At 55.6% G+C, this 11,074-nt stretch overlaps 2 protein-coding genes across 2 annotated transcripts; both read left to right on the top strand.

Moving 5' to 3' along the window:
* Positions 1-1,136: 1,136 nt before the first annotated feature.
* On the top strand, positions 1,137-4,803 carry MANF (mesencephalic astrocyte derived neurotrophic factor; the record flags this gene model as incomplete). The annotated part of the gene is made up of 4 exons (XM_079540532.1): positions 1,137-1,224; positions 2,848-2,975; positions 3,688-3,829; positions 4,619-4,803. The coding sequence occupies 4 exons, from the start codon at positions 1,137-1,139 to the stop codon at positions 4,801-4,803; spliced, it is 543 nt and encodes a 180-aa protein (XP_079396658.1).
* A 389-nt stretch (positions 4,804-5,192) lies between these two features.
* Positions 5,193-7,925, top strand: RBM15B (RNA binding motif protein 15B; the record flags this gene model as incomplete). The annotated part of the gene is made up of 1 exon (XM_079540534.1): positions 5,193-7,925. One exon carries the CDS (start codon positions 5,193-5,195, stop codon positions 7,923-7,925), a length of 2,733 nt encoding a protein of 910 aa, XP_079396660.1.
* Between the last annotated feature and the right edge of the window lie 3,149 nt (positions 7,926-11,074).

The raw sequence follows: 11,074 nt of genomic DNA, 5'->3' as shown, positions 1-11,074 counted from the left end.
TACAGGTTTTCTCTTTATGGCTATCACTCATATACCCCTTCTCCCTTTTTACAAGCTTTGCTACTCACTTCACACAAATCAAATTCAAACTAATATTTCCACCGCAGCTTCTATTCCACAGCCATTGACGGCAGTCCTGCGTTACATTGTGTAACACACAGACGCGACCTGGCTTCACCTTCCCCCCTGACCAACACAACTCCCTGTCCCCTCGGACTGAGAGCAGCCCCTTCTGGTCCCTTCAGGTGTCTCCACACACATCTGCCTCTCGCACCGCCCGTCCTGCAGGGCAGCCTCCCTATGAGCACACACGGCTCCTCCGCGCGCACGGCAGTGCCTCACCAGCACACCCGCAGCCACGCTCCGGTCCGGCTCACTCCTAACCCCACATTTGTCCCCTTGGCTTATAGAGTTGACCCCTTCTTAGGGAACAGCATCCCTGAGACGACCGCGTTCCGGCTCTTCTATCAGCCCTACCTTGCTCACCTTTTCCCTTTGCTCTATTAGCCCACCAAAACCATACATCGCAAAAACAAAAAAAAAAATCCCATTTACTGCTGTGTTTTCCCTCCTTTTTTCTTTTCTTTTTCTTTTTCCCACGTCAAGGACTTTGACGTGGGCTTAGAAACAAGCTCAATCCCAGCTTTGGTGGTTATCAATGAAGAAAACAAGCAAACAATTTAAATACTGCAATCGACATCTGTGCCTCTGTAACGGCTCCTGCCTCTAACCATGAGCCATTTCCACGTGCAAAGCGAAAAGCTGCAGTGAACCTGAGGTGCATCTCAAACTACTCACCCTCCAAACCCCCACCTGCGCTCTGTCCATCTCAAATTCTCCCGCTCAAGAACGCCTCGCCTTGCTAAGGATCTGCCCACCTACAAGATGGCGTCCGCAAGGGCAACTTTCCCTTAACAAAAATGGCGGCCCAGGGAGGAGGAGAAACCCGCCTCTCGCCACCTCCTCCAATCAGCGGCCGCCAACTCTCCCGTGGAGGCCGCGGGTTGGCCAATGGAAGGAGGCGGCGTGGAAGCCGGGCGGGGGAGCAGGCCAATGGGAGCAGCGGAGGGGGGGAACCGGCCCAGCGCGGGGGCGGCGGTGCCGGTACCGGTGTGGTGGGCGCCGAGCGAGGCGGGATGCGGGCGGCCCACGGGCTCTGGGCGACGCTGGCCCTGCTCCTGCTGCCGGCCGGCAGCCGGGCGCTGCGGAACGGGGAGTGCGAGGGTGAGTGGTGCCGGGCCGGAGAAGGGGCTGCCCCACGGCGAGGCGAGGCCGCGCCCGCACGCTGCCGCTGGGGGCTGGAGCGCGGGCCGGGCCGGGCCGCCGAGAGCGGCTCGTGGAGGGGCGCGGGAGTCCCCCCTTGCCCGGGCGGGAGGCTGCGGCCGGGCCGCGGCGCTCCCGAGGCCCGTCCTGTGCCGACCGGCGCCGCCCCGCCCCGCCCGTCCCGCGCCCGGCTGCGCCGCGCCGTCCCGGCGGTGCCGCTTTGCTTGCAGAAGTCGCGGTGCGGCTGCAGCAGCTTCGCGCTGGGCCGGTCTGAACGCGGGACGGGACAGCTCGAGGCGGAGCCGGGGAGCTCCGGGGTTCCGCGGTGCCGCCGCTCGGCTCGAGGGAGGCACGGCGCTCCGCTGTACCGCGGCCGCCGGCGGCACTGCCTGCAGCGTCTCTGTTCTTCCCGAAGGTTTTCACTCGCAGACAGCGGACATCAGTGTGTGTCTGTGACTGGAGACAGACTGATGTGAGGTAAATGATGGCGTTGTGTGCGTAAGAAAAGGCTTTCCCGACCGGCACGGTTTGTGATTACTGCCAGCTTCGAGCGACGGCAGTCGGTGTTCGGTTGGCTGCAGGCGGTCCCGTTGATTTCCTGCGTCTGCCCGCGTTCTGTGCTCGTGTCCGGAGTTGAACGCAAGTTGATGATGAGGCTTGCTCACCCTTTTCCATTGGGACGCACACACGCACGGAGGGCTGGGCCAGCGGGAGAGCTGGGAACCCCCGGCTCCTGCTGCAGGAACTGGTGGGGCACGCACCTCCAGCGATGCTGCCGGTGCTTGCAGACCACTTGTGTGAGCAGCGGGAGTGAAACCTGACTGCGAGCTTGCAGGGTCACATGGTGCTGTGCTGCTGGGTGCTGCAGCTGCCTCCCTCCCTGTGCTGTGCTTTCTCTGGAGCACAATCTGTTGCCTGGGGGGCTGAGTGAGGACTGTGCTGACCTTCCCATCGGCAGGGCTTGGCTCTGTCCACTTTGCTGCTGGTGTGCTTGTGGAAGTTTTGTTATCTTTCAGTCTCTCTGAAACTGGTGCAGAAGTTTGTGGGAAGTGAGGAGAGAAACGTGCCAAGTTGGTGCATCATGTGATCGTGTTACAGCTTTTTCTCTTGGAAACAACTGTACGCAAGCTCATTACAGACTCTAGTGTATATTGTCGTTAGTAATGTCATATCACTGATTATTCAGCTTATTTGCTTCCTAGATGAGTTGGTTTCCAGTCAGAACTGGTTTTGAAGCCCATAGTCTGACAAGCGGTTTATCAAAGCAGCAAGAATAGGGCATCTAGTTTCTGTTTTTACCTCAGCACTGTTTTGTGCCACACCCCACAGCTGAATCCCACTGCTCACTCAGCCCATATGCAGAACTCACTGGACAGTTCCAGGGATCTTCTTCATATTGTCAGAAACCCACCAAAACTACCAGGGCAGATTGCTGCCTCGTGTGCTGAAACACCCAAAGTCACAGATTGCTAACGCAGCTTCTAAATGTTCTGTTCTGCAAATCCCTTATTCTGTTCCCCTGCTTCTGAGAGCTGTTGTGAGGCTCTTGCAGTGACAGGTAACTCCACCCATCTTCCCTTCCAGTGTGTGTCACCTTCCTGGAGAGATTCTACCAGAGTCTAAAGGACAACAATGCTGAGTTCACACCCACCAGTATTGAAAAGGAGCTCATGAAATCCTGCAGAGAGGCAAAAGGCAAAGAGAACCGGTTGGTAAGTAGTCATCAACATTGCCTCTGGAAGAAATAAGTTGTAGAAACAAACAAAGGGAAACTAGTGTTTCTGTGTTTGTATGATGTCCCTCACTGGGGGCTTTGCTTCCTGGCTCTGTGGCCACAACTGGTCCTGTAATTTTTTGTTGCTGCAAGAGACCTTGTTGTATGAAGTTCATTTTAAATATATCTATATATCTGTCAGCGTCTTACTGCTGACCTTATCTCTCCCTGTTATCAAAGGGCTTGGGATTACAAAGCTTTTATTTGCTGTAGGACTTCCCTGTTAGACTGCATTTGGAGTGTTACATAAACTGTTAAAATGCTTAGTACTTTATAGCTGTGTAGCTGAGAACTATAGGAGAACTGAACTGCCCTAAGTAAAATCAGATGAACTCTCCTACGAGAACTTCAGAGAGACACCCACAGAAAGAGGGGGGCAATGCTTCAGAAAGTCCTTTAACAAAGAAAACTTCAGTAATCCAGTTCAAGTTGTTAATAACTTGAAAAGCAGGACAGCAGCAAAGCAGTGCTGAAAAGTGGTAGGCAGTGTGGGAAGTGACCCTTGGCCAGTCAGGCTTGCTTTTGCCCTCCTGGGGCAGTCCCTTGGAAAGTTCTCTAACTGTAAATGTCAAACTGCAAAGAGATGGCTAGAAAACCTTTTCAGAAAAATGTTTCCACACATATCCACCTTGCTTTTTTCTTCCCTTCAGTGCTATTATATTGGGGCTACAAGTGATGCAGCCACCAAAATTATTAACGAGGTGTCAAAACCCATGAGTCACCACATCCCCGTGGAAAAGATCTGCGATAAACTGAAGAAGAAAGACAGTCAGATCTGCGAACTGAAATACGGTGAGTTGCCAGCAGAAGGGGAAATGGGTGCACTTTCCTGGGGTACTGAATTATTCTGGGTAAAAGCACGCTGAAGTCAGCATAGGTAGTTATACAAGTTGGGCTGTTGTCTGTGAATGTCCTGGACAGCTGTACAGGGATGCTCAGGAGGGGCTGCTGCCTGCTCTTCAGCTTCTGCAGAACCACTGCTTGACCTCCCTCGTGCCAGCAGTGCTGTGCTCAAAGCCCTGTTTGGAATTTGGCCACTAGGACAGCATTATGCCTGGGCCCAGGATGGTGCCTGCTGAGCTCATGCCAGGGCTGCTGGGCTGTGCTGCTGTCATCAATGAGTGCTGCTTTGGCACCTGCTCCTGGTGCCTGTTGGCAATGGGCGCTGCCACTTACCACCCTCCTTGAACTCATGTTCTGGGGTGCTGTGCTCCTCCTGAGAAGACTGATGTGAAGAACAGCCACGGAAGTGCCTTCTAGCTGCTGTCCCCTCTCCTCCCTTATGTCCCCTGGAGACAGTCACCGGGCTGTGGCTGCTGTGCTCCTCGTTTCGTGCACTAACGCCCAGTAGCTTCCCAGCCTTCTCAGCCAGCCTTCTGCCGCTGTCACCGCTGGCCTCTCCTCCGCGCTGACCCCACCGCCTTTTTCCGTCCCGCGGAGGACGGCCGAAGCGCTGGGGCGAAGCGCGGTTTCGGGTTCAAGGCGGAGCTCCGCAGCTCAGCGTTGTTTCTCCCGCCGCGCCGTGACTCCGCCGGAGCCCCCCGGCGCTGCGGGCTGAGCGCGGCTCTGCTCTCCCCGCAGACAAACAGATCGACCTGAGCACCGCCGACCTGCGCAAGCTGCGCGTCAAGGAGCTGCGGCGGATCCTCGACGACTGGGGGGAGGCGTGCAAGGGCTGCGCCGAGAAATCCGACTTCATCCGCAGGATCCACGAACTGATGCCCAAGTACGCGCCGAGGGCGGCGGGCGCTCGCGCCGACCTCTGAGGAGGGGCCGCGCGGGGCGGGCGCGGAGACGCCGCTACGGCGCGCGCTGTACGGAGCTCATTAAAGTACTACGGTTCCACCGGGGGTAGCGTGCGGTGTCACGTGATTGCGCGGCGCGCTCCCGCGGTTGGGGGAGGGGCGGGGGCGGGGCCGCGCCGCGCACGCTCCTTCCCATTGGCAGCCCGGCGTGACGCGCGGCCGAGGGCGGGAGGTGCTTCCCCCGCACGTCGCTGCGCGGCGCCTCCGCGCTCTTTACGCCGCCATGCGGCGGGGCGCACGGCGATGACGTAGAGCCCGCGCGGCGCGGCGGCCGGAGCCGCCTTCGTTCCCTTTTGTCCAAGATGGCGGCGGCCGCCGGAGGCGTCTCCTGATCCGCGGGCCCCGGCGCCATGAAGCGCGGTAGCGAACGGGACGCCAGCCCGCCGGGGGCCGGGGGAGGCCGCGCCGCCGCCGCCAAGAGGCCGCGCGAGCGCGAGCGCGAAAGCAGCAGCCGGCGCGGCCTGCACCGCAGCTCGGGCGCCTCCCGCAGCAGCCGGGACAAGTCCACGCCCGGCGGCGGCGGCGGCGGCGGAGGAAGCGGAGGAAGCGGCGGAGGCGGCTCCGGCTCCCGCAGCCACCGCGGCGATGAGCGCGCCGGCGGCGCCGACTCCAACCACCGCCCGGCGGCAAGCGGCTCGGCCTCGGGCGCCCGCGGCCAGGCCGCCCCCTCGTCATCCTCATCGTCGTCGTCGTCCCGCGCGCTCGGCGTGCCCAAGGCCAAGGCTCTGCCCGGCGCCGTGGTGGCCCCTTCGCTGCTGCTGGCCGGGCCGCCGCCGGGCGCCGCGCCCTCGCTGCTGCTGGCGCCGCTGGGGGGCTCGGCGGGGCTGTCCGGGGAGCCGCCCGGCTCCTGTGAGTACAAGACGCTGCTGGTGAGCGGGCTGAGCGCGGCCCTGCCCGACCAGCTGCTGGAGGACGGGCTGTTCCGCCTCTTCCAGCGCTTCGCGGGGGGGGGCGCCGGGGACATCAGCGTCAAGCTCTCCCACACGCCCGAGCTCGGCCGCGTCGCCTACGTCAACTTCCGACACCCCGGGGACGCCCGCGACGCCCGCCGGCACGCCCGGGCCCGCCAGCTGCTCCTCTACGACCGGCCGCTCAAGGTGGAGCCCGTGTACCTGCGCGGGGGCCGCAGGAGCCGCACGCCGCCCCCCGCGCCCTCGCCGGAGCCCCTGGGCTACCTGCCGCCTTTGCACGGCGCCTACCAGTACAAGCAGCGGTCGCTTTCACCCGTCACCAGCCCTTTGCTGCGGGAGCCGCGGCCCCGCCATGCACACGCTGCCGCCGCCGCCTTCGCGCTGGAGGCCGCTGCCATCGGGCTCTCCCGGGAGCGGGAGCGGGCCCTGGATTACTATGGGCTGTATGACGAGCGCGGCCGGCCCTACAGCTACCCCATCGTGGCCGAGGAAGACCTGATGCCAGAGGATGATCAGAGAGCCACCCGCAACCTCTTCATCGGCAACTTGGACCACAACGTCTCAGAGGTGGAGCTGAGACGTGCCTTCGAGAAGTACGGCATCATTGAAGAAGTGGTGATCAAGCGCCCTGCCCGCGGCCAAGGTGGGGCTTACGCTTTCCTCAAGTTCCAAAACTTAGACATGGCGCATCGGGCTAAGGTCGCAATGTCAGGCCGCGTTGTTGGCAGGAACCCTATCAAAATTGGCTACGGTAAAGCCAACCCTACTACCCGGCTGTGGGTGGGTGGTCTTGGCCCCAGTACTTCTCTAGCTGCCCTGGCAAGGGAGTTTGACCGCTTTGGCAGCATCAGGACTATTGACTATGTGAAGGGAGACAGTTTTGCGTATATCCAGTATGAAAGCTTGGATGCTGCCCAGGCCGCCTGTGCGCAGATGAGAGGCTTTCCCTTGGGCGGGCCAGAGAGGAGACTTCGTGTGGATTTTGCCAAAGCAGAAGAGACGAGATACCCACAGCAGTACCAGCCTGCACCTCTCCCTGTGCACTACGAACTGCTTGCTGATGGGTATAGCAGACACAGAAGCCTAGAGCAAGACTTGAGGGTGCGAGATAGGACTCCTCCACATCTCCTGTACTCGGACAGAGACAGGAGCTTTGCAGAGGCAGACTGGGCCAGTCCTGCCAAAAACGCTGAACGCAGAAACAACTTGGAGAGCTACAGCCGATCAGTGCGTAGCCGGAGTGGAGAGCGATGGGCCAGTGACAGCGATCGCACTGTGCCCAAACTGTGGGAAGAGCGGCGGAAACGACGGAGCCTTTCCAGTGACCGTGGCAGGACTACTCACTCGCCTTACGAGGACAGAAGCAGGACAAAGGCCAGTGGGCCAGCTTTAGACCGCAGCCCGGAGCGGGCCCGCAAAGAGAATCACACTACAGAATCCGGAACTGAGAAAGAGCAGAGTAACTCCCTTCAGAACAATCGTCACACAACTGAGGAGAAACCCCATCGTGAGGCATCCGATGCTCCGCAGCCTAAAAAAAGGGACAGCGAACGCAATCATCGAACTGGTGAATCAGAATCAAAAACTCACGAGGAGCCAAAATCTGAGACCAAAAAGTTAAAGAATTTGTCAGAATATGCTCAGACGCTGCAACTTGCTTGGAATGGGCTTCTCGTGCTAAAAAACAGCTGCTTCCCCACATCTATGCACATTCTGGAGGGAGACCTCGGTGTCATCAATGGACTCCTCAAAGACCATTTGTCTGGTGGGAAGCTCACGCAGCTCAAAATCGCTCAGAGACTTCGGCTCGACCAGCCCAAGCTGGATGAAGTGACTCGCCGTATCAAACAAGGCAGCCCCAATGGCTACGCCGTGCTCCTGGCGACGCAGTCTGCCCCGGGGAGCGCGGGGGCCGAGGGGACCTTTCCCGTGGTCGAGCCCGGCTTGCAGCGACGGCTGCTCAGGAATCTGGTCTCCTACTTGAAACAGAAGCAGGCTGCTGGGGTTATCAGCCTGCCCGTGGGAGGAGCGAAGGGCAGAGACAGCACAGGCATGCTTTATGCGTTCCCTCCTTGTGAATTCTCTCAGCAGTACCTCCAGTCAGCACTAAGGACATTGGGGAAGTTGGAAGAAGAACATATGGTGATAGTTATAGTCAAAGACACTGCCTAGCCCACACTGTCTTTTCAAATTCCATGTTTTCTTTGTGTGTCACACAACCCCGTTGTTTTTAAGGCCAATCATTTTGGTGGAGGCTCAGAACACCTCAACCGAAGTGCTAAGATTTTTAGTTTCTAATTAATTTTAATACCATTTAAATAGTGCCCATTTCATTCGTTTTTAATACGTGACACTGTCTGCTGTTGTTCTGTATTTTTATTTTTTAACTGTATGAAAAAGTCGTCAGTAAAGCCTTGTTCACTGATGGATTTCTAAACTTGTGCGCTATCCTGGTTCTTAAGGCCTGGGAGGGCTGCTGCGCTGTGCTGCCCGCTAATGGGGGGCCAGCCCAGCCCCTCAGCCTCCAGCCTACACCTCCTCAGTCTCTTTCTGGTGTCCTGCCAGGTGGGAGGGGAAGGGGGATTTGTCATTGTGCCCTATGGGAGACTGAGAGGTTGGTCTTGCTTTCTTGTTTTTGTCCTGTTTGTTTTTTATTTAGCAAATTTAAATCTTGGTGCATTTCAAGGCCAGGCTGGATGTGGCTCTGGGCAGCCTGGTCTGGTTGTTGGCGACCCTGCACATAGCAGGGAGTTGAAACTGGATGATCATTGTGGTCCTTTTCAACCCAGGTCATTCTGTGATTCTACGATTTCTGTTGCTACTCCATTTGGTGACAGATCCTTTCAAGGAAGCAAAACCTGACTGAGAATAGAAATCTTCTTTATACACCAAATAATAATAATAATAATAATAATAATAATAATAATAATAATAATAACAACAATAATTACAGTTGATAATTGGGCAAAAAGTTTGCTACTAAGGAGTCAATCCTGTACAATCTCAACAGAACAGATGAGGCCTGATGTTCCTGGTTTCTGTAAAAAGAGAAATAAATCAAGCATGAGAAAAAAAATCATTGAAAGGGGAAACCTCTTGGGCCTGTATTAGATGCAGACAAACAAATAAAGGGCACCAAGTTGTTTTGTGAACTGTGGGTGCCCCTTTTTATAGCCATCATGTTCACTATCTGAAATCCTTTATTGCAAGATAAACTGCAAAGGTTTTTTCTTTTTTTTTTTTAAGTTAAAATTTATTTGCAAGCATGCAAAAATATAAACAATTCTGGCTGTCATCTGGAAGCATGGTGTGTGCCCACGAGGAAGCTGTCTGCAGAGGAATTTAAGCTGAGGTTCTTCACTGTGTCTGTCTGTGGCATGAGACAGTCATTCCAGAGAGCCTGCACATGCAGGGCTGGTTTCTGGGTGACTTGAGGATGTAACTATTTCAAATTTGAGTTAAACTGCACTACTCAGCTTGGGGATTTTGTATTTTTTAAAATCACGCCTCCAGATTTCAAGAGGCTTACAGGAAATTGTGTGGCATTAAAAGCACTACATTCTGAACTTTCTCTTTAGAATTGCAGGGATTTTTTTTGGTTTTGTTTTTTGTTGGTTGGTTGTTTGTTGAAGCTATGGTGGTAAGCAAGTGAACAAAATCCTGGCAGAGCCAGAACCCAGGCCCTCCTCACAAGCGGTCTCTGAGCAAGCAGACTCACTGCTGCCAAAGGCACTTCAGAGCTGTGCTCTCAAGTGAGCGGCAGTCAAACCCTACACACACAGGACTGTAACTCAGCTTAATGATGCCTCTCTTTGTTTTTAATTTTCAACCCTGCAGTTTCACAGCAGGGACATCGTCAGCTTAATTTAATAATGTATTGGTGTCAACAATTATGATTATTGGTTTTATTTATTTATTTGTTTTTAAAAATTTAATACTGTGATTGTATACTAATGAGTTAGTGTGCTTATGAGGGGATATTTCACTTTGGTGTCTGTAGCCCATAAAATATAACTCTGTACTAAGGGCCTGAAAACAGTGACAAGGGTCCCAGGAACTGAGCAGGTTTGCAGAGCAGCAGTACTGCAGGGCACAGGGCAGCTGGCCTGCTCCTGATGTTACATGGTTACAAGGATGTTGACTTTTCACCTTGTGACCTAGTCCTCACCCCTGTTGTAACATAGACAGTGCCAAATGTTAGTAAGTGTAACCTCTAAGTGTCATCTGAAACCCAAGTGTTATTAGATGTCCCTTATGGCCAGAGTCAATGTGACCAGAGGTTTTTGTCAGGGAGCACCCTGTATAGTGCCCATGTCCCCACTGTCGCAGCAGTTTGCAGTAGGGTCCCAGCAAGCGCCTGATGGCTTCTGGAAGTTGCACATCTCTGCTAACAGAGCCAAGGAACCAGCACAGATACCCCATCTCCCACTTTCCTTTTGAGACAAGTAAGTAATAGCAGAGGGTTTGGGCTGTTTCATAAGTTGGGCAGAAGGGAACCTTATGAGATTCAGCAAGAGCAAGTGCAGGGTCCTACACCTGAGGAGGGGCCGAGCTGCTGCAGAGGAGCTGTGCGCAGAAGGACCTGCAGCTCCTGGTGGGCAGCAGGTTGGCCATGAGCCAGCAATATGCCCAGGTGGCCAAGAAGGCCAATGGTTCCTGGGGGTGTGTTACAAAGAGTGTGGCCCGCAGGGCGAAGGAGGTGATCCTCCCCTCTGCTGTGCCCTGCTGGAGTGCATGGAGTGCATGGAGTGCTGCATCCAGTTCTGGGCTCCTCACTGCACAAAAGACAGGGAACTGCTGTAGAGAGAGCAGCAGAGTGACAATGATGGTTAAGGGCCTGGAGCAACTTCCTTGCGAGGAATCACTGAGAGCCCCAGGGGCTGGTCAACCTGGAGAAAGGTGAGAGATGTAATCAATGCCTGTAAATACCTAATGGGCAAGTCAAGCAGATGAGGCCAAGTTCTTTTTGGTGGTGCCCAATAATCAGACAAGGAGCAATGGGAACAAACTGGAACAAAGGAAGTTCCAGACAAACATGAGAAAAGTTTTTTCAGGGGGTTACAGAGCACTGGAACAGGCTGCCCGAAGAGCCTGTGGAGTCTCATCCTCTGAAAATATTCAAGAGTCACCAGGATGCTTCCCTGTGCGACCTGCTGTAGAGAACCTGCTCTACCAGGGGGTTGTACTGATGGAGCTGCGGGGTCCTTTCCACCCTCTACTAGACTAGACTAGACTAGACTGTGGCTTCCCAGCCACAGAGCCACAGTCACTGCTTGGCTGCTTGGGCTGCACCACGTGCAACGCGGGTGTCTCACAGCTGT

This window comes from Tetrao urogallus (genome assembly GCF_951394365.1).
Source record: "Tetrao urogallus genome assembly, chromosome: 10".
NCBI lineage: Eukaryota > Metazoa > Chordata > Aves > Galliformes > Phasianidae > Tetrao > Tetrao urogallus.
This window is presented reverse-complemented; position numbering and strand designations above follow the sequence as displayed.